Genomic DNA, 24,122 nt, shown 5'->3' with positions numbered 1-24,122 from the left:
CATGAGACTGATACACCGGAGAGACAGTCGGTGACCAGGGATCATGTACCTTATGAGTATCTTGGCCAATTAATGGGACTTTTTTATATATCATGTTACATCATTAAAAACAGAGTAATTTTGTCTACAATGTACATGCCATATCCAGAAATCTCTAACTAATCTCTAACTAATCCTTGGCTAATATTAAACTTTATCTAATTGGATCCTCAAAATTATGTCAAACTTGTGTGACGTGGTTATCCTTTTAATCTTCAAGACAGCTTGTCTGGGATCTAAGTACTGATGACTATCATCCTATTTAGCACATTGTGAAGTTGATAGCGTGAGACGAAGAACAAGACCAGTGCAAGAAGGAGCCAACTGGAGATTTTCTCCAAGTCAGGAGAGGGAGAGAATACACATATAACAAGAAAGAGAACAATATTTTCTCATCACCTTTGACTTTTCAACATGGGGAATTCTAAGAGTGGTGCTCTGTCTAAGGAAATTCTGGAGGACCTGAAGTCCAGCACTAAGTACACAGAGGCTGAACTGTGTGTCTGGTACCAGTCCTTCCTCAAGGAATGCCCCACAGGCAGGATCACCAAGGAGCAGTTTGAGGGCATCTATGCCAGCTTCTTCCCCGATGCAGACCCTACTGAGTATGCTCGGCATGTCTTCAGAAGCTTTGACACAAATGCGGATGGTCAACTAGACTTTAAGGAATATATTGTGGCCCTGCATCTTACCTCCGGAGGCAAGACACTGCAGAAGTTAGAATGGGCCTTTGCCCTCTACGATGTGGATGGAAATGGCACCATTAGTAAAAATGAGATTCAAGAGATTGTTAAGGTACAAAAACATGTATTTTCCTCTACTGTGAAGACAGTGATGATACAGCTACTTGACCACTATGAAGTAAACATAAGCTAGGTTATTATAAAAAGAATATAACATTGCAACCAGATTAATATTATTTTTTTTAATTGTGCTCTATACTACATTTACTTACTCACTGTCCAATGAACTTAAACATTTTATTGATGATGTTGTTTCATTGCGTTCATGCAGTCAATATTTAACATGATTCCTGATGAAGACCAAATGGACCTGCCTGAAGATGAGAACACACCAGATAAGAGAGCAGACAAAATCTGGGACTTTTTTGGAAAGAAAGAAAATGGTAATTATAATTTTTTTCAAATGTTAAATGATTTTAATCTAATCTTGCATGAGAGAATACTTCAGTTTTTCATAATCTGATACATTAAAGATGGGCTACGAAAGCCATCCAAAAATAACTATATTTTATGTTCTTATGAGGTACCACAGTTAAACCTAGCACAGAAAGCATTTAAGCTAATTAAAGTTGCCAGCTTAAATAAAGAACCGGAGTAATGACATTTCAATTTTTTCAGACAAGATTGCAGAAGGGGAATTCATTCAAGGAGTGATGGACAACAAGGAAATTCTACGGTTGATTCAGTTTGATGAGCCTCAGAAAATCAAGGACAAACTGAAAGAGAAGAACCAATAACTTTCTGAAAAATCATTATTTTTATTTCTATAAGACTGTTGAAAGCTACACTGTTTACAAACCCAACTCTCCTGCCTGACTTGGTTCTTTGTGCTCTAGACATTATAGTTCACATTCAGGTATTGCACATGGTGTTGGGCATGTGTATTGCCTGTAAGCCATGAATCAACTGGTCTATTCTTCCCTATCAAAAATTTCCACCCTAGTTATGTTTTTTCTTCTTCTAGTTCTCAATGTAATTGTTATATTTCCAAAGCTGTGGTTGTCTGCTGCACGGTTCACTTCAATTCATTTGTTTAACAGAGAGAAATCCAACAGGAAAAGAGCTCATTGTGAAGGGAATTAGTCTCCAGTTAACAATCCCTGTCTTACTATCAATCCTATTAGTTTGTGAAGGTCAGTTTACAGAATCCATCCAGAGGTTCTAATGACAATCAGGTCTATGGACCGTGTGATATAATGTGCTTACCAGGACTGATCCTTGCACAATGCACTCTGCTTGTTTTCAACTGGTAGACAAAAGGAAGAAGAGTTGAATCTTGTTGACATTGTCATAATACTGTCAAAAATTTCCGAAATGGATATAAAATCACTGATAAAACAACAACATATAGGGGTTTCCAAAAATCTGAATATATATATATATACTCTTATATATGGACAGATACACAAACGCTATATTTATATCTAACGTAACATGCAGATTGGCCTGTAGAGTACACATGATACAGTGTTTGTAATATAATGTTGTTTTTGAACTATTCAGTACATTCCAAAGAGCAGTACCATTGCATGCTTGCTTTCATATATTGTCTGCCTGGTTCTAGGGGAATAATATTTCTTTGTTGGTTGCATTTTTATTTGCTTTAAATAAACTTGTATTTAAAAGTATAAAGAATTTATGTTTTGAAACATGATATGAACCCATATTTTATCACAAATATGGTTTCACTGACATTATTCATAATATATTATAAAATACTGTCAACTCAAGAAGTATTGGCACCATTCTTGAAATTAGAGCAAAACGAATCCAAAACATTCACACACGATCAGTGAGTCACATGTTGGGCTAAACATAACAGACAGCCATATACTTTTCTCAACACAAAACATTTCAATAAGTAGTATTACTCGTAAAAAACTTAGGTTTCAATATTATTGGCACCCATACAATTAATATTTTTGGGGGATCTGGGACCACTCCTCCACGCAGCACATTTCAATATCGTTGATATTCTTATGCTTGTGCTTGGGGACTGCCATCTTCAGTTCAGAGACACAGATGGCCATTGTAAAAAATAAATACAAAATGTATCGTCCTGCAGGCATTTTTATGTCCATTTTGCTATATGTTTGGGGTCATTTTCTTGTACAACCAGGTTTTGGATTAAAATATCATGGTACATAGTGGAATTCTTTATAACATCGATCTTAACAAGAGTCCCCTTTCCATTAGTAGCAAAACATCCTGGACCACAATATGCCTCAAAGCATTAATGATCCACCACCATGTTTTATTGTGGATATCAGGTGCATTTCCTTATATGTACTCCCCTTTTGTTGCCAAACATGCTGATGGTGTGCATAGTCAAAAATTAGCCAAAATTTGTTCACAATACACAAAATCAATTGTTGTTCCAATAACGCATGCCAAAGTTCCGGTGCTTCTTGGCAAATTTGCAACTGTTCCAGACTTCTGAAACTTCTGATTATTGCCCTGACTGTACACACTGTGGTGTTTTCAACTGTTTATGTATTTTTGTTATCCTTTACCTAACCTTTTTAGGTCAACAAGCATCTGTCTTCTTTCAGCTGAAAGCTCTTTGGTTTTACCTTTGGTGATGGATGACAAAGGATTTTCACGTGTGCACCCTAATAGTTATAATCGAGGGAAACAGGCGCAGGTTAAAGGCATCAAAACAATACACTTCCTGGAGACTGAGACAATGAAAAAGCATACAGTTTCAGTTTCATTATTTGGTTTTATTTAATATTTTCTTAAGGGGTGTCAGTACTTTACTATACTAAAAACAATGTTTTTCTGGAATAATCTTACTACTCAATAAAAAAAATTCTGTTTAAGAGATTATTGTTTTGTTATAAAAGTATCCTGCTCCCACACATTGTTTGTGTTTCTATTTATTTGCATTCACATTTTCTCAATTTGATGAAGGATCTCAATACCTCTTGAGTTGAGTAGTGTTCTTTTTTTACAAGACCATTTCTTAGTATACCCTAACCCAATTATCATAATTGCAACTAGGATTGACTCCATAATGTTGGTGGGATAAAACAAAGGAGCAGCCTGGGCCATACATTACACAATGAAGATTATTCAATACAGAATACGTAATTTTACTGTAATTGTATCTATGTCATCTTGGCACTGAATCTGTCCAAGCTATTGGGTCTTAGCCAGAAATATAGGGATTACGTCTTTCTCCTTCTAAAGCCTGCTTTGGCTCCATGGCTATGCATGACCTGGTTTCATGTCAGTGTCCCTCCACCTGGCCTATCTCCCTTGATCTCCCTGGCCAATCCATGGACAGGAGTGGAAAGGGCTTGACACCAAGAGCCAGGGGAAAAGGCTGCGTTTCATCTGCTTATTGGGAAGAATCCAACTAATTTAAATAGTTCCCAGAACTTGAAGTATGTCATTTTTAAACCAGTTTATGATTATGTAACGAGAAGCTTGTCAAATCGAATTTCCAAGGAAACAGTTTATTGTAGACACTGCATTTTACAGTACTTTGTCTGGACCAAAGTCACAAATGGTTTGACATTTCTTTAAAGACTGGAAACATTTTAAGTGATATACATGAGAAATGGAAATCACCAAATAGCAGTTAAATTAACATTACTACAAAACTACTAATTTAGCTAAGTACATTAACGTTTAACATAAAAACATGAACATAACATATAAAATACATCACTGACACATACTGTAGCAGAATAGCTTATACAATAAGTACAACATTTCAATCTTTAATAGTTTCAGATAGAGTAATGCAAACTCAATAACATGCTGAATCAGTTTTTGTTTTATCTTCTCAGTTGTATTTTCATATTTTTTCATATAAAAATAAGCAATGTAAAAATCAGATGAATATATTTGTATCTGTAACTTGCTGATAAGGCATGTATATACTGAATAGATTTTGTACCAGTACTGTACCAGTAGAACTTTCTTCTGTATGCATTTCTTGGCATAGTGAATGTATTATCGAGATTTTAAGTTGAAAGGGATGACTGTTTGAGGAGCTCTGTTGTATTACAGAATAACTAAACTACAGCAAAATACATACATACATAAAAACTGACCGACAGAAACACATACAGACAGACAGACCACACACACGCACACACGCATGCATGCACACACATCATATTATGCTATGTTTGTTTGTGCAGGTGGATATATGTTGGCTAAAGGGTATGCACTATATGGACAACTACAGATTTCACAGCAAGTAACCCTGACCACATTTTCGGATGGGTGTGCTGAGCTTTTCAAATCATTAAAATGTGACTTTTAACTCCTTTTAGATGCGCACAATGTATGGAGGATTGACTTCCCAGGTGACACAATGATCCCAGGCGCGCATTCATAGCACCAAGCTCTCCGTCACAGCCTATGTGAGTCTTGACTGTGCTGCTAGCTGACGAGTGGCTGGGATGCTTTGTGGGCAACGCACATTAGCCAGAACTGCACAGGGATGTGGTAGGCATTGTTGCAGGAAATTCCCGGTCTTATTGCTACTCCCTCAAGTGTATCGGACCACTTAAAAGCAAACAGGATGTCAAGTGAGTGAGCATGCTCTCAAACAGTTTGACCCTAGTGACTTTCTGGTTGGAAGAGCAGAGACAAAATCTTGTTGCCGATGATGAAAGCTTACCTCGGATTACTTTTCCTGAATCCACCGGAAGCTGTAGTGTAGATACAATTGTATATGACAAAATATTGTGTGGGAGAAAACAGGGGCAAGAAAAGGGTACACAATTGAAAAACAAAAATGTTGTAGTATAAATGCTAAATAACGGTTGATTTAAGAAGTGCCTGTGCATATCCATAATCAATTCAAATAAATGATTTTAGACTGATGGGAAACCTTTTGGGGATCACAAACACTGTAAACACTCAGTAGGCCAAAACTGTAAGGCCACTTCAACAGTTAACAGTAGAATACATCTAAATCTTGTGCCATCAAATATACTAATGAAGAATACAATATGTCAAAGACATTCAAGGTACTGTTCATAACATTTAGGCACTAAAAGGTGTTCATTGTAACATGGATCTTCTTCATGGTCTCACCACTGATCCAAAATAGACTCTGGCCTAAATCTGCCACGTGAAATTACTTCTCATCGCGTGGACAGACTACGTAAAATAAAATGTTACCTTAGAGCTGTCATCACACAACAGTATTTTACAAAATAAAGCAACAGCAGGTGTAAGAATATTCCAAATTTCAGAAGGGGAGGTGACAAAATGTAACGAGTTAAATCACTTACTCTTGAGCCCAGTAACTTAGGATATATACTTTCCATGAATACAACCCCATATAAATTGTTTTACAGTGCCAACACATCCATCATATTTCACAAGTATGCACTTAACCATACAGTAAATGGAAGATATTTCCCCAAAACATGCATATCTGGACAGGTAAAATAAATTGGCATAAAGATTAAAATATCATATTTATATGATAATGTTTCAGATTCCAAAATCTAAAATCAAGTGAAATGTTAAAACTTTGTTGTTCAGTTTAGATACCAACATCTGAGGTTTTGCAATTCATCCAATCAATTCCTCAAATCCAGAAAAACTCTATATTCTTCTTAATATTGTCAACTTCGACAGATACTGAAAACAACAACATACTTGCTTAATCTTATTTAGTGGCATTAATCATACAGACAAAAACATTTTGTTAATGTAACATGCTGGTATTCGGGCTACCGATTCATTTCTTATAGGTTCCATATAGATTCAAAAGCACTGCATTTGGGTTCGGCAATTCCTCAGTTATCATTGTGATAACATGGTGCTATCTTCATATCGTCCTAAGCAGAATGCACAGACCTCCCTTTATCCTGAACACCCATTGCACCTTCACCTGTAGCTGTAGTTGGAATGTCCCATGAGAGGCCTGACAGTATGGAGGCGGAGGTGTTGCCACTGAGAGTGAAATGGCCGCTTGGGGAACAACGGCGTCGGTGTCTATATGTCCATGTCCACTGGGCGCAGCTCCCCAGTCTTGTGTTCCCGCACCCACAGCTCCCGGTCCCTGGCTGGGTCCACGCTCTGGAGCAGCTGATCCACTGGTTCCACGGTCTGCCAACAGAGACACACAGGCTCACGTGGACCCTACTAACACGTGGAGGCAACCCTGAAGCACCCCAGCGTTTGACTTAATCCGACATAGGGGGGCCACAACAGGAAAAGCACACTCAAAAAAACGGACATGGACACAGCTCATAGATATGGACACAGCTCATAGATATGGACACAGCTCGTAGATATGGACACAGCTCGTAGATATGGACACAGCTCGTAGATATGGACACAGCTCATAGATATGGACACAGCTCAAAGATATGGACACAGCTCGTAGATATGGACACAGCTCGTAGATATGGACACAGCTCGTAGATATGGACACAGCTCGTATATATGGACACAGCTCGTAGATATGGACACAGCTCGTAGATATGGACACAGCTCGTAGATATGGACACAGCTCGTAGATATGGACACAGCTCGTAGATATGGACACAGCTCGTAGATATGGACACAGAGGGAGCTGAGGAGGTTTGTGTACACTGGCGTTGTCAGTGTTTCTGCACATATTTGACCTGAAATGAGGGCAGAATAGCAACTCAAATCCCCAAGGCAACTAAGTAAATTTGGCATGGCACCATGGGTCCTACTGAAATCCTATTGCTGCTCCACCACATTCAGCCAGATCAGCTGCGCCACGGCCTGTTATGAGAAATGCCCTGCACAATTTTATCAAGGACCAGTTTCTACACTGCCTGTCGTTTGTTAGACGGGGACAGTACCAAAGAACAGATTACTATCACACTTAAGGACTGTACCAAAGAACAGGGTACTATCACACTTAGGGACCGTACCAAAGAACAGGGTACTATCACACTTAGGGACCGTACCAAAGAACAATGTACTATCAAACTTAAGGACAGTACCCTGTTCTCTCTGAACACAGGGAACAAATACGCTCTCACCTATTTTCACAGAAGGACCTATACAGAAACACATATTCTCATAGTGGCTTGTTGTACACACATATGACATACTCTCATACTGATACTCTTGGGTGTTGCTGTTATTATCATTTTGATAAGGATTATTAATGTTGTTATTGTTGCATATTTTTGTTTAATCACTTATTGTCTTATTTGTCTTTTTGAAACCAGGAAATATATTCTGGAGCAGTTGTGTGTAAATTGAAGCCCGATACAGTGTATTCAAGTAATCAAAGGTTTAGTCTTTGTGGGCCTGGAGGATAGTCAAGGCTAACACTCTTGCCTCTATGTATATATTTTCTCCTCCTTCTCCTTTCTTAAACAAATAAATATATATATATATATATATATATATATATATATATATATATATATATATATATATAAATATGAAACAAGTTTGGTATTCTGTTCCCGTAAATAATTTTGGTCCTGCATTCCTTGCATTTACTGACATCAAACTTTTGACTCTACTGAAAGTACATTTGAATGGTGAACTTCATCTCTGGGATTTTGGAACCACCATTATTGTAACAAAATGTATACATTTATGTGGATTCCTCCTGGTGATGGACATTTAAGAAATATTTTTTTGTAATAATTAGTGATTAGGTTATAAAGGCAGGAATATCATATCCACACAAAAAATGCTAATCTTCTTTATTTGTAATGGTGAGAGACTACCATTTATTTTACTTACTCATTATTATCCATGATTCATTCATGTTTGTTCCTAATTGTGGTGTTCAGAAACTACTGACTTATACTAGTGGACAAAACAAAACAACACACAAAACCCTAAACAACATGCAAATGCATCCAATGAGTGTTTAGAATTGCAAGTTTGATGTTGTCATTGTCCACGAAGAATACGGGCCAAATACTACTGTATTGATACACTGTACTGAGCTGATTATTATTGACATTCACACACTTTGTTTAACAAGGAGATGTAATCTTCAGTGGTGAATGGGGCGCAAGTGGGACAGTGATTACGTTTGGAGGCGATGGAGTCCATTTAACAGTTGGTTAGAATTGTCACAACAAACATGCTCACCAAAACACCTGAGCACAACGCTGATCTAAGCGCATAACTTTGTCCGACGCCTTTCAGTTGCGAGACACATGATCAAAAACTATTCACTGAAGTGATCTGCCAGCACACACCATTTAGCGCTATGGTCTTAGTGTACTCCACTGCTGGCCCAACCCAACCTAGTTCTTTTTAAATTCAAGCCTTTAACAAAAAATAAAGTAAGTTCCTCAACTAACTAGGCTTATGATGAATGACAGTTTGGCTTGCTGACTCTGGGGATCAGCCATGTGGACCGTAAGTGAAACGGACACGTGACTCACACTTTGGTTGAACATGTCCGTTTCATGTCGCAGCGTTGTGTACTGACGCAGATTCTGTCGTATCATCTCCACCCTCTCCACTTCAAGTCTCTCCAGCTCCTGAAAAACAGAGGAGGCTAGTTACAGCACACAGATCATTTGGACAGTTTTAAATGATTTACTGTGAAGATTTGGTTGAGCCGTGTTACCAGGCTTGTGGTCACCATCTCCTCAAACCACTTGGACTGAGCCCGGTTGTACAGATCCACGTTGTGCATGAGGTCATCGCCTGTTGAGTGCAGATACAAAGTGGTGGTTCAGCACAGTGCGTTTGGTGAGGGAGGAGCTGAGACTAGACCACAAATTGACATTGGTCTGCTGTTATACCTGCGTGGTCGTGGCGATCATGGGAATTTGGTTAAATGCATTAAAAAAAACCTTGATAAGGCTACATAACCGCTGAACTTGATTTATTTGGGCTTAATCAGGGTCCGCGAAAACAGTCTGTGGTCTGGATGAACTCAGTTCTTTATGTCTCCAGCAGAGGGCACTTGGTAACAAAGGATTTTTTTGCTATCAACGCAACGTTACGCATAGGGCAACCTCCAATACTAATTCTATATGACTCAGTTCTATACATTTTTATTTTATATTTGATCTAACCTTTATTTATACAGTGATATCGAGGTGTGACCAAGGTCTATTTTAGAGTTGAGCCCAGTATTACAGCCTTGACTGCTTCTCATCTTGTAATTGATAATGAGCTCTCTGTCAATTTACTTGTTTAAATACGTTTTTTTTTGAAAGAAAGAAAAAGGGTTTGAGGTCACAAGCAGGTCACCCAACACACAGTGAGTTGCAGTAGCACAGATGAGAGATGATGAGGGCCTGTATTATGACCTGTGCCACTTCCTATGTGAGGTAAGGTCATACTCCATGAATGTTGTTCAACATGAACCTGCAAGAGCTAGTCACCGCTTTGATGTTTGTGGAGAACGACAGGGGTTTTCTGGGGTCATGCCAAGGTCCTTGGCATTCAGGGAGAGGGATATTGTGGAGCTTTCTACCACGAAAGAGAGGTCTTGGAGTGGAAAGGCCTTTCCCCAGTGGTCAACTGTCTTGTCCACATTGTATTTGAGGTGGTGGGCTGACATCCAAATTGTTTGCCAGGCACCCAGACAGACATATACATTGCCACTTGAGTGTTGGTAGGGGTAATATATGGAAATGAGGCCTGGGCTGGATTACATTTGGCTCTGGAACAAGTGATGACCGGATTCTAAACTGAGACTAATTCTGTGGTTGTCTTTCTCTTTTAAAGTGTGTGCACAGCAGATATATGTAAAACAATAGCTGATTACAAAACATGGCACAAGCACTATTTGTGCAATCATACTGTCAGGGACAGAGAAATGGGAGCACCAGACTAAGCTACTGGATAGTCAACCATAACATTATCTTAATAAAGCAAATACACTATAACCATTCCAACCACCATTACACATTCAAGTGTAAATGCAAAAGAACAATGCAATGTCCAAAGGGCCTCAAACAATACAACATACTGGACAGTACTCTATGAAAAACAGATGTTTGTCAGTGTAGATTAAGAAACATTTCTCAATAGACTGACTAAGCTAATTGCATAGCATCATTATAATCTTGCTGTCATTCTTGTAAGGACTGACCATGGCAGCGGGCATTATCAGGTTTCATCCTCCTGTCTGGTAGAATGACCCCTACACTCCATCTAACCGCAGCATTGGCCCACCACAGCACCTCTGACTCCTGATTGGAAAAACGTACATCTCAGACAACTGAGTCTGAGACCAATCTGCACTGTCCACACAGCCTGCAGCCCAACAACAGGACCACCCTTGTGGTTCACATTGGGAAGACTGGCATGTCTGGACCACACAATTCCCGCACTGACTTACATTTACTGGATACCCTATGTTACTAGTACTAAAAGATCAGTACTAGGGCCCATGAAGCATCGAAGTTACTGTCTTTGTGTTAGCCGGGCCATTTTGCAAAGCCAGAGTCTCATAAGGTGTGCGATCTGCCAGCCCTCTTTGAATTGGGGGGGGGGGGGGGGGGTTGGTGATTGTATAAGGTTGCCTTGCTTAGACACACTCTAAAGATAGTGGTGTTTCTAGAAAATGTTACATGGGGTGACAAGTTGAAATTCAAAGGTGGCATATCATTCTTTTGTTGGTTATGTCCACATTATTTATACAAATCCAGCTACTGAAAATGGACAGTTTAATGTAATGCCAATAAATATCATACTCTCCACTTGGTGTTTATGTGTTCAAAGTTTGGTACAAGTCTCTCTCTACAAAATCTCTGAGTGTTGGGAGTTGTATATATGCAACATACAAACTGAGGGAAAAGATGCAGTATTTTACTTGGACACATTGTTTATTTTATTCTGCCAAGTGCAGAAGCATAAATCAATTCATCCTGAAAATAAATGCCTTATATTGATTGAAATAATACACAAACACTAAATACAGGCTACTGAGGTAATAGAGTAGAAATTTAAGATAAAAATGTTGTTTTAATTACAACTGTGTTAATCAAATATGACCATACATCACATTTTGTTGATGTTATATATATGTCCACAGTTGTCTAATTTAGAAGTATTGGAGATAAACCATAACTTTCTCCATAAATTAAATGAATCATTTAATTATCCATTTATCTACAACATTGTTGCACTTAGCTAGCTATCAGGACAATCATTACATGGCAACGATGGCAAGCTGCTTCATCTGCAAATTTGCTAGCTCGCGAATTTCACCATTAATATTGACAATTGCATTACATTAGCTAGTAGACGATATCAGACATATCTAAACTATAATAAATGTCTGCTGCTAATGCAAGATTATAAGATTGCATTTTGTATTGTATATTTAGTAAACATGTGCAGCTGTACCTTATCTCATTACTGCTAGGCTAGTGAGATCCTGACTGCTAAGTTGCTAAGAGTAACATGACATGGACAGACGCCCGCCCGGTGTTTTCACAGGAAGGGAAGGGGAGCAGCACGGTGACAGGTGCAGGCGGACTCAACCATTTTACGGGGAGGGGGGGACTCAAAGATATTGGAATGGGTTACCATAGAGATTAACAACGAAAGTTGAAAAAATATAATACTGTTCAGTAAAATTAAGAATACATTATAGCAGACACACCTGACAACTGGGGTGGTGAGTGGAGTGGCAAGCCATTTTTGTAGGGTGGCAGCGGCCACCCCTTGCCACCCCGGGTGTTTCGCCAGTGTCTATAGACCTCTGGTTGTTTGGGCGCCTGTAAGTTCAATCGAGAGCCAAAGTATGCATTCCTATCGTCGTATAGGAATTCTGGTATGAACTCTATGGTTGAGTGAGTAGTGTAATATGAACTAGAAGGGCATTAGAACTAGAAGGTGCCTTGGAAGACACGCATGTCGACATCAACTGTCCAAAGTTAGCTGGGCCCTGGACAAACTGGATTTCAAGAAGAATAAAATTGTGTAAAATAACCATCCCACCATAAAAAATATAATTTAATTAGTATAGTAGTAATAATACTGGCTCTCTTGCAATAATTTCTCACAACATGTTGAGCAAACTTACAAAACCATAGGAGCTGGTTGCCATTCAATTGTATACTGAATCCATTTTAGTTAATATTTTTTTTACAGTGCAACTTTACATAATGGCAGAAAAACATCACAACCGAAGGCAATTGGCGTGCAACTCAAGAGCGGCCTCAATGGTTGCTTACATAACATATACAGTATCTCACAAAAGTGAGTACACCCCTCACATTTTTGTAAATATTTGATTATACCTTTTCATGTTACAACACTGAAGAAATGACACTTTGCTACAATGGAATTAGCAAGTAATGGGCCCAATTAGCCATTTTCCCTCCCCGGTGTCATGTGACTCAATAGTGTTACAAGGTCTCAGGTGTGAATGGGGAGCAGGTGTGTTAAATTTGGTGCTAAATTTGATTCTGCAGAATCTACAACATTGTGCTGGTATTTCCTGGAATTGTGGAAGTTCTGAATTCCTGGAAATGGGCAGCTCTACATTATTGTCTGAAGTGCTGTATTTAACCCGAGTGGAGGCTCTCTGACCTGCTTGTGTAGATTTCCGACGGGCCTTCTTGATGTCCTCCTCATGTTTGTTCATGTGCTTGATGTCTAGCTGCTGGGTCTTCACCTCCAGATCTTTCTGCCGGTCTGCGAGTGCTTTACGGGCCTACAGTGGCCCAAGCAGAAGCGCGGAAACAGAAACAATGATTCAGTTCATGCAAATACTACTTCACCTACAGCTATTACCATAGTCATTAAACTCCTTTCATGTTGGCTACCTCTTTTCTCACTCAAATCCCATCTTTATCCCTTAATCCATGCTTATTCCACATCATAGACTCTTCCTTCATCTTGTCTGTTGAGGCAATTCTCCAAGGTCATAATACTTTAGAAAATGCAAGCACAGCCCTTGGCTCCATCCAAAAACCCACAAAATCTCCTGGGCATGGTATGATTGTATAAAGCCAAGTTATTGATTGGTCTAATCTATGTGATTACAATGGGGAGAACGAAAAGCAATAATTAAAAAAAAGGTGTGTTCAAGAGTGAAAACGAACTTTTTCTCACATTTTCTATCATTTAAAACCCAGGAAAGCCTGAATTGTAAGAAAAGGATTACAGGATGCTGTGCTTTATAGTGGCCCATACCTTTTCTACGCCTGCGAATCGGCTGGCCAGCTGCTTCCTGAGGTCTATGATATGGTGGTCGTACTTCTTCAACTCCTTCTTGAAGTTGTCTCTAAATGTCAGCAGGGGCTTCTCCACCTCACACTGGAGCTGAACAGGTGCAGATATTACAGGTGTGATTACTAAAGAACAATGTGTAACAGCACTGTTGCTACAGAGTTTTCCGCATATCTACTTAAAACTTTAGCTACTAGCTAAAAACACAGATCAGTTTGAGTCCGGACAGGAGACCTAAAAAGTATGTTCATGACCCAGCTTCATATAGCATAGATAATGGAAAAAGTATAGAGCACTTGAACCCTGATGAGGACTTCCCACTCTCATGGTTGACCACACATTACCAACCCAATCCCATCATCAGACGTCTCTGAGTTCAGAGGAGAGGGGAATCAGGACACACTGCATGTCTATGGACGGCCGTTCATCAGAAGGCACCTAATTAGTCCGACAATGGAGGCTGTGTAAAAGCTCCAAGGCTGCTTTGTTTGAGGCTTGCTTTGCACTCGGTATAGAGTTACTGGATCAGTTGTAACTGCATCACTGCTATGTCGGCCCTTCCTTATTATAGTCTTTGCCCATGTCAGATGTAGTTGAGGTCAACAAACCCACTGGGACATTTGTCAAAAAGACCTTGGGTTGGTCAAAGGCACATGAATACAAACATGCAGCCAACTAAGCTTCCTCTAAGGTCATAGGATATATATGATATTGTAGTGTTGATTGCAAATAGTGTGTAGTATGAAAGAGTTTAACATGGAGGTTGTTCTAGTCCAGTTCCAGTGTATCTTATTTTGATCCGTTTATATTGAATCTATCATATGTTTTAAAAAGACAGTAGGCTACTTTGTTTGAGAATTTGAGGTGGACTTCAGCCTCATCATGACAACTCCTCTTAAGCTGGGCCCAAGCCTCCCCAAGGGTTCTGGAATAGGATCAAACAAGAGAGACATCAATAAACCTGGAGAGAATGGATGAAAAAATCCATAAGCATGCAGGTATGTGATGTAAAGGGAATACAAAAAGAAAACTATTAAATTAACTCACTCACCCCTCCTCCTGAGCAGCCAAGGGGCTCTGCGAGAGTTTAGAAAGATTCTTAGCATATTCCTCTTCAATCTTTATCCTGCAACAGACAAAGATGGCCATGGGCCCTGAAGTACAGTGGGACTCGTATATTATTGGAACAATCAACAAGACCGTATAGCCCTGCTGTTAAAGCATGCAGTGCAGAGGTTCTGGGTATGATTCTAACAAAGGACAGTTTGCATTTTGTCATTTTTGGAAAATTCCTTGACTTATCAGGGGGCACAGAGTTTGCTGATGGCTGACAGAAACCGTCTTGTTAGTAGGGGAGCTTTTTATATTTAACTAACAAAGCTTCAGAAGAGCACTGGGGAGTGGAGACACTTTCCTCCAATATCACTGGCACCCAAATACATACAATACAGTGGCCTTTATGCTATGCTAAGACAACTATTGCCTCGTTCAATCCCAACAACACCCAGCAGGCTGGGGAGAATCTGAGATCAAGACACACGTCATAGAAAGACGTCCCATCAAGCCGTGTTACGTCTTGTGACACTGTTTGCCCAACCTGGACATTTTAGCATATTGCTAGCTGCAGATCCGCCACAAGGAGTCTCTAGAATGCAACCCTTCCCTAAGAGCAGGGACTCAATCTGAAGGGAAAGGCCACCTGGCCATCTCTGTCCTAGTCCACCTGGTTGTCCTGCTGACCTGATTTCTGCGTAAAGACCCGAGACACAGCCCAACTGTATTTACTGACCTGCTGTTCATCTGAACAAAAAGGTAATGTACTGTATAATCTTCACCTGGCACAGCCAAAAGAGGAATGGCCCTCTTTTGGTTTTTTTCTAGGTACTTGCTAACCAGGATGAGGTCTCTAGGTTCCAAGATATTCCTAACTACTGTGCATCAGTTTCTTGTTGTAGCTTGCCTATGGAGTTTTAGCCCGGGTGTCAGTATAAGCACTTGGTGACAACTGCTAAAGTAAATCAGGCTTCATAAACTACATTTGGCGCAACCATGGAATTAATCCTGGTCATTGGAGGCCCGCAGCCAGTCATATTTGTGTCATCAGAACAACATTCAAAAAACAAAATGCCAAATAGCCAATAACCAAAATCCCCTGTAAGTAAATCGGCCCTCTAAAGAAGTGACAAAGGCCATTCTAAAGACCTAAGTTAAGTCTGAATCTTATATCACACATTGCTAAGGTCAGCTGGCACCTTATCAAAATGCAGCAAGCCAATGAACCATTGAAGGTCAGTCCTGAATTAGGCCTTTATATGAACTGTCTCAAACAGTCAGGAGGAAACGTCCTCTTAATTCTCAAGACTACAGAGTCAATGGAGACTTTTGTTTTGGGCTTAAAGTGGGGCCTCTTGCTATTTTCAGGCATCATATAGACAAACGCAAGACAAAATGTAACTCACTGCTTTGCACACTCAAGATATTTATCAAAAATGTGTGTGCATTAGGGGTAAAAAAATAATGAATGCCTTATGAAAAAATTATAATGTCAAGACAGCCCTGTTTTATCTGGATAAAACACAAAAAACACAGTCAAAAATGAAAATGATATGATCAAAAAAAGATTACACGAGCATAACCAATAGCATTTCTCAGCTCACATGACACAAAACATATCCATGCAAAACCAGAAATGCCTCCGAACCCCAGGAAGCTGAGCTGCTGCTTTACCTCTCCCGGATGAACTCAGCCATCTCTTTCTGCATCTGTTTGCCCTTCAGCTGTTTCTGCAAGAGCACCTCAAAGCCGGCCACAGAGGTAGTCCCCTGGGGGTCCTTCTTGTCGGTCTGAGGGGGTGGAAGAGACAACACGCGGGTGCGCGCTTAGATCAATACAGTCACACTCTTCATGTAATGGAGACAAGCAAGTCTGCAGTGAGATTTTCTTAATGTTTTTATGTATCACACTGTATATATTGTATTTGTAATGTTTATTTAGAATGTATTTGTGTAGGTGGGTTGTTTTTATTATTAGTATACATTTTTTTACAGTATTTAAAAAAAAAATTCTGTGTATTGTCTTGTCAACTGAATGCATTTTGGCCTTCTGGAAAAGGTGAGTTGGTTCTCAGTAGTCTTACCCGGTTAAATCACAGTTAATTCATATGAGTCTATCATCATGCGGGCATGGTTGAATTTGTTCATGCAATTTTTGTGTCATTTATGTGAATTTAGTGCCTTGGCCCTGTATGTATAAAAAATAAAAGAAATCCATGTTTTGTTTGTGGTAAGTGTTGGTGGAAGCCAGTCAGTGTGTGTGGATCACTGAGCCATTGAAGGTCAGGCCTGATCACTCTCCACACGCTCTAAGAGTCACTCGCCTGCAGCACTTCCCACCGTGCCTGACAGGATGTGGATGCAACAGGGATTGATGTGCTGAGACCACGTCAAAGAAATGAGACACAATTTCACACAATGGGCTTGAGTTTAGCACAGCAGTGTGTCACAGGAAATATAGACAGGCAAATGACTGGCTAACTGGACATCCTCGCAGCCTCCACAAGGCAGAGTCCATCATCTGGGTGTTTGGTGAATTCATCTCTGTGGGTTAGCCAGCTAATTAATATCTTGACTAATTCACAAAGAAAGACAACGGAAGCCAAAATAAAACAGAGATTTTAAAGAAAGACCTGGTCAGGGAATCAGGAGTTATAATTTTGAAGTAAAACCGGATCAGTCTAATTTCAACAACAGTACACCAGACTCCATTCAACTACACCACACCAGACACATTTCAACTACACTACACCAGACTAATTTCAACTACACTACACCAGACTAATTTCAACTACACTATACCAGACTAATTTCAGCTACATTACACCAGACTCCATTCAACTACACTACACCAGACACATTTCAACTACACTACACCAGACTAATTTCAACCACACTACACTAGACTAATTTCAACCACGCTACACCAGACTCCATTCAACTTCACCACACCAGTTAAACATTTGCACAATTAAGCATTTTGTGTAGTTCTTCATATTTTTTTATGCTGTCTGGTCAGGGCTGTTTCTAGCATTCTGGGCTCCTAAGAATATTTTACTAGGGTGCCTCCTTACAAGTGGCTGGAAATGACATGAATAATAACTTGGATTGAGCACCCTGGAGTTTGAGGCCACAGAGCATGTGCCTTGAGAGTAAAACCGACTCTGACTACCACTGGTGTACCGACTGAGACAGGCAAGTGCACGGGCTCTTTGCATATTGATAGGAAGAATATTATTATCATTGTTGTGGATAGGAAACACAGGAAGATTGATCAAGATAACAAACATATGTAATTTAGTTCATATTAAAACCTAATACTGAGTTAATGAACAAAATCCACTAAATTATTTTGGTTTTCTTCAAATTACTTTGCTGACCACCCAGGGGTTCACAGACCCCAGTTTGAAGACCCCTGGAGACTTTCTGTCTTACCCAAAAGTAATCACAGTAGCTCCACTCATTGGGTTTCAGTAGCTGCTGCTCTGCCTGATCTGGTGTCACATTCGGAATGGGGAAGGTGACGCAGTTGATCTGAAAGCATATGGGGGAAAAAGTTAAACAAATTCAAGAGAGCAGGAATAGATGCATTTCATTAAGAGAGCAACAGAAAGACAGACAGGAGGAGGTAAGACAACAATTGGCCTCATCTCTCAGAAATCGATGGGGGAGAAACATTTACTGTAGAATAAGATGTGAGTTGACATTTTGTGAGAAGTATACATAAAAAACTATGATTTGGAGATATGCCATGTAGGCTGTGTGTGTGTGTTAGTGTCCTGAAGAGAGGTCAGGAATGAGTAAATACTCTCAGGGTGTGTTGGTCGTCAAAACGATGACCCAGAGAATCCTCTGGATGAGGAAGAGATCAGAGGGAGGGGAGAGATGGAGGGAACAGAAAGAGCAAAATATAGCACAAACCATCATACCTGAGCCTTTTATATTTCAATACATTAAAACTAGACTAAAAAGAAAAACCTCATGGAGAATCTTTTAGGGGATCTTCAAACTAAAAATGTACTGAAGAACACAAAGAACTTAGTTCAAATGGTTCCTCAAAAAACCTTTTGAAGATCCTTTTGGGCATGATGGTTTTCTTTAAGGAAGCAATAAAAAGAAGTTGAAACATCATTGTACATAGCTCCTACAACAACTTAAAGGGGTTTGAACAGATACTATTGACAATATTAAACAATCCTCCAAACCATTTGTCTTTTTAGAGGAAAACAGCAACACAAAAACCAACAATCAACCAAATAAAACAACAACAGACCACTAAAGAGTAGCTTGACAGATAAACACATCCAGCTCTCAGACTGAATACACACACTCTGGCCCACAGCATCTTCAATTACTCTTAAATGTCTTCAATTATGTAACGTTCGCCATCTGTAACCCCTCCCTGCTGGCACAACAACATGACCAATCCCACAGGCTACATGGGCATCCAAACATGCTGAAACTCAGATGCACAAAACACATTGCATGCTCAATGCCTGGGTAAACCACAGCAAGACAAGGAAAAGGGACACTGTGAAATGGTTTTAAGATTAGTACTCGGCTGATTACTAAAGCTGCTCAATTAACAATGACTCTGTTTGAAGCTTTCTGCAGCAAATAACTAAGCCTATTGGGTGTTCCCAAGCATATATGCCAAAGAAGAAGGAAAGGAGGAATTGATCACCATTACCAAGCATTCCCCTTAATGCAAAATAGTTACATATAAAATACAATTAAGGAAGAACCCGAGTGATATGGATATATGTCTGGGGATTGATTGAAGGTTAAGATTCCCTAATCAAATAATATTACAGCCCATGACATTCTTTTTAAGATTTTGACAATATATAGTAAAGGTATTCTGTTTTTAAGTTATTTTCTTCAAATTAAATATTTGACAATTTTATTGTTTGTTGGCTAGCTAGCTTGTGCTATCTAGCTAGTTAAAACAGTGATGAAGCTTTTTGAAAAGAAACTGCTTGGATAAGACCATTAGAGGTGTGTTTTTCTAAGCTCTATAGAGTCCATATGAGTCCATAGTCCAAATAGTCTTTGTATGGTGTAATTTCTTTGAACATTTTTGAAATGTTTGCCTTAGGAAAAGATTCAGAGACTAAGTACTGTAGGGACAAACAATTTGTAGGCTGGCCAATATAATAGAATCACACATATTTGTACCAATATATCGTTTATATTATGTGCATTGAATTTATGAATATTAACCTACTTATTTACATTGGCATATTTGTATATTTTGGTGGTTGCCTATAGAGTTTCAAGGTTTATTTGTCAAATGCAACGAACAACACAGCATCATCCTCCACAGTAAAATTCCTGTGACATGGCACCCGACAAATACGTAGTGAGAGTTAAGAAGACGAATATATAGCCAGACAAAAAACACTATACATAACACTGTACACTAGCAGCAGTTTCAAAGAGTGTACTGTAAACTATCAGCAATCTGGGTAGTGTTATTGAACATTATAGATAAGTAAGCAGCAATACGGAAAATTAAAGATACATATGAAAGCAATAAGCTTCTGATTGGTGGTATAGCACACTACATCTATGTAGTGAGAAGAAGAAAAATATACACACAGCAAAAATATAGCAAGAAGATTCAAAAATAATATACATAACACTGTAAACTAGCAGTAGTTTAAAAAAAGTACTGTAAACTAGCAGCAATATTTGTAGTAAAATTTAAATTATAGATATGGCAAGTCACAGAAGAAATATTTAAATAGTTCAAAGCTTAAGGTCATGGATATGAATAATATTACGTTGGTCATCATAACATGCTTTAACATAAAGTTAAAAACTGTGAAAAAATGTGATATCCCATTCCACAGGGGGTATGGTTGGTTGTCACAGGGGGTAGGGTTGGTTGTCACTGGGGGTATGGTTTGTTGTCACAGGGGGTAGGGTTGGTTGTCACAGGGGGTATGGTTGGTTGTCACAGGGGGTAGGGTTGGTTGTCACTGGGGGTATGGTTTGTTGTCACAGGGGGTAGGGTTGGTTGTCACAGGTTGTAGGGTTGGATGTCACAGGGGGTATGGTTTGTTGTCACTGGGGGTATGGTTTGTTGTCACAGGGGGTAGGGTTGGTTGTCACTGGGGGTATGGTTTGTTGTCACAGGGGGTAGGGTTGGTTGTCACTGGGGGTATGGTTTGTTGTCACAGGGGGTAGGGTTGGTTGTCACTGGGGGTATGGTTTGTTGTCACAGGGGGTAGGGTTGGTTGTCACTGGGGGTATGGTTTGTTGTCACAGGGGGTAGGGTTGGTTGTCACTGGGGGTATGGTTTGTTGTCACAGGGGGTAGGGTTGGTTGTCACTGGGGGTAGGGTTGGATGTCACAGGGGGTAGGGTTGGTTGTCACTGGGGGTATGGTTTGTTGTCACAGGGGGTAGGGTTGGTTGTCACTGGGGGTATGGTTTGTTGTCACAGGGGGTAGGGTTGGTTGTCACTGGGGGTATGGTTTGTTGTCACAGGTTGTAGGGTTGGATGTCACTGGGGGTAGGGTTGGATGTCACAGGGGGTAGGGTTGGTTGTCACTGGGGGTATGGTTTGTTGTCACAGGGGGTAGGGTTGGTTGTCACTGGGGGTAGGGTTGGATGTCACAGGGGGTAGGGTTGGTTGTCACTGGGGGTATGGTTTGTTGTCACAGGGGGTAGGGTTGGTTGTCACTGGGGGTATGGTTTGTTGTCACAGGGGGTAGGGTTGGTTGTCACTGGGGGTATGGTTTGTTGTCACAGGGGGTATGGTTTGTTGTCACAGGGGGTAGGGTTGGTTGTCACTGGGGGTATGGTTTGTTGTCACAGGGGGTAGGGTTGGTTGTCACTGGGGGTATGGTTTGTTGTCACAGGGGGTAGGGTTGGTTGTCACTGGGGGTAGGGTTGGTTGTCACAGGGGGTAGGGTTGGTTGTCACTGGGGGTAGGGTTGGTTGTCAACCGGCTTCATGAAGCAGTCTTTTTTTATGACATACATATGAAAAAACAAGGTTACTGTATGTTGACAGGTTTAGGTCTAAATTAAAACAAACTGCCATCGTGTGAGAGTTTTCAATTCTATGGTTGGAAAACAGTATAGTATTATAGTGTTCAGCTATCCAAAATCACAAGAGAATTATACTCTGTAGCTGAGCAAGAATTATTTCACTGCTCCAGGGTACATAAAAGATGAAAGACACATTGACTCTACATCAACTTCCCTCTGTTTCTTGCTTTGGGCTGAACATTGCTACAGTAGCTAGTTAGCTATGCTAGTTGATGTAAGCAACTACTTGCTACCCTAAAAATGTTTTAATGCGTTACTAGTTCAAGTGTAAAAGGTTTGTTATAACTTTTTTGAAATTGCCTTTGATGATTTATGCATCCTATTCAGGATTTAGTACCAAATAATATTTATGGTTTGGCGCTAGCTAGCTACAGTGTTGTATCTGAACCCAGAATGTCTGGCTGGTATTGATGTGCAGTTCTTTTTACTGATCAGACTTAAATTTTTCTTTTAGGAATTTGTTAATTGTAATTGTTTGTTTGAATGGCAGGTAAAGATTAGTTCTACAGTAGATAACTGACAGAATTAATTTGCGGTCTCTCAGTCACCTTAAAATAAATATATCTAACCAAGACATATTTATTATAAGTTGACTGAGAAGCTGCAGACAGCTTTAGAGAATAAAAGACATGTTGAGAACTGATGACTGACAGTGGCAGACTTACTATAAAGCAGAACTGCTTGAGGCCATCAGGCCTGTGAACTGGGCTTAATTAAAAAATAATAATATATTAATAAAAAAATAAAACACTTAATTTCTCTGCTGGAGGCCTCAACATCCCAGATGAACTAAACGACCCACTGTTGCAGGCTGCTCAACACAGTGATGGGTAGTGAATTATTCCTATTTTCTAAGTGGGAAGTGTCTTGTTCATTTCAGTTTTCGTTTGACCTGCTGGCCGCAATTATTTCTTCAGCAGGATTAACCAGCAAATGTATATCATGTGCACACAGAAAAAAATAGTATGCTTTCAGCAGCATAAAGAAGAAACAGACACATTTAGAACTGATAGTCAATCTTTTAGCTCTTACCATTTATTGATTAGCATGTGTTGACACTGTAAACCCTAAAGCAGTTTTTACTTCAATATTTATAGTTTAACTCAAAGTTGTTGAATTGTTACTTAAAAGGTTTATGCAATATTGACACACAACAAAATTAAGTCACATTTTCTGACATATTACACGCAAAATGACACATTTTTACCTAATGTATGTGAGTAAATCTGACTTCTGTTAATGAATTGAGTAAAGGTTTATATTGCTGAATTCTTTCATACCAGTGTTTGTGCATGTACATTGACTAATAATTTAATCTTAGCAACAAATAAATAACATGTATTGTTATCAACTAAAACAATAATTTAATTAGGTTGTTCCAATTGAATACAACTCCCCTCCATTCAATATTCTGAGTATGGCTAGATTCCAAGAGGAATTACAAATCCCTTTGTAAGACAGTGATTTGCAGGCAGGGTACCATAATTATTGTAAACTTGTCAGGTTTTCCAGATTATGTGATATATATTTTTTTTATCAGGGAATTTGGGGGAAGTAACAAAACTTTTGCAATCATGGGTTCTGACCACTGTATTAATGCTAAACTAGGCCTCAAAATAAAGACTCACATAGATGTATAAAGTATTATGAATTTAATGTTTAATAACTATTTGCCTAATAACTATTAGGAAAGCCACATCTACGTCACTAACAAATACAGTCATGGGTGGTAACTATAGAACGCACCGGAGAAGGAAATGCACACTGATCCCATAGCAACTAACCCTGAGTTTGTCCTACTCTTTCACTGAAACCTGCCATCTGAATGTGTCAGACAGTTCGTTTCCTTTTCTCGAAGAGCCAGTAGAAGCACAAATTCTCTGCAGAAATCTCCGTTGGGAGAGAGTGATCAGACCCCGTTTGGATGTTTTATCGTTCCCTTATGACTATCTGTTTCAGAATTACAGTTTTTCTGCACAATCGATCATTTATCTGAAAAATATTCTCAGCCCTCATATCGTTCCTATGATACATGGTGGACGTGCTCTCAGTTCGGAACAAATTATTTGCGTTGCAGTTTTCTGTATAACGTCGTTGA

The 24,122-nt window shown here is 39.5% G+C and overlaps 2 protein-coding genes across 6 annotated transcripts in view; one reads left to right on the top strand and one right to left on the bottom strand.

Annotated features, from left to right (window-relative positions):
- The first annotated feature begins 280 nt into the window (after positions 1–280).
- Positions 281–3,643, top strand: rcvrna (recoverin a). Its single transcript, XM_034295367.1, has 3 exons — positions 281–834; positions 1,054–1,165; positions 1,401–3,643. The coding sequence occupies exons 1-3, from the start codon at positions 454–456 to the stop codon at positions 1,517–1,519; spliced, it is 612 nt and encodes a 203-aa protein (XP_034151258.1). The 5' UTR covers positions 281–453; the 3' UTR covers positions 1,520–3,643.
- A 581-nt stretch (positions 3,644–4,224) lies between these two features.
- The window catches only part of LOC105022941 (growth arrest-specific protein 7), a 45,780-nt gene continuing 25,882 nt past the window's right edge, over positions 4,225–24,122 (bottom strand). For all 5 annotated transcript variants that reach the window (XM_020051317.2, XM_034295366.1, XM_020051318.2 and 2 more), the window contains 9 exons: positions 18,401–18,499; positions 16,641–16,756; positions 14,965–15,039; positions 14,760–14,838; positions 13,878–14,006; positions 13,272–13,395; positions 9,343–9,422; positions 9,155–9,253; positions 4,225–6,866 (listed from right to left, as the gene is read on the bottom strand). In XM_020051317.2, the coding sequence (XP_019906876.2) occupies positions 6,753–6,866; positions 9,155–9,253; positions 9,343–9,422; positions 13,272–13,395; positions 13,878–14,006; positions 14,760–14,838; positions 14,965–15,039; positions 16,641–16,756; positions 18,401–18,499 (915 nt within the window). In that variant the 3' untranslated portion in view covers positions 4,225–6,752. The remainder of the gene's footprint in view (positions 6,867–9,154; positions 9,254–9,342; positions 9,423–13,271; positions 13,396–13,877; positions 14,007–14,759; positions 14,839–14,964; positions 15,040–16,640; positions 16,757–18,400; positions 18,500–24,122) is intronic.

Source organism: Esox lucius, chromosome 11 (genome assembly GCF_011004845.1).
Source record: "Esox lucius isolate fEsoLuc1 chromosome 11, fEsoLuc1.pri, whole genome shotgun sequence".
NCBI classification, from domain to species: domain Eukaryota; kingdom Metazoa; phylum Chordata; class Actinopteri; order Esociformes; family Esocidae; genus Esox; species Esox lucius.
This window is presented reverse-complemented; position numbering and strand designations above follow the sequence as displayed.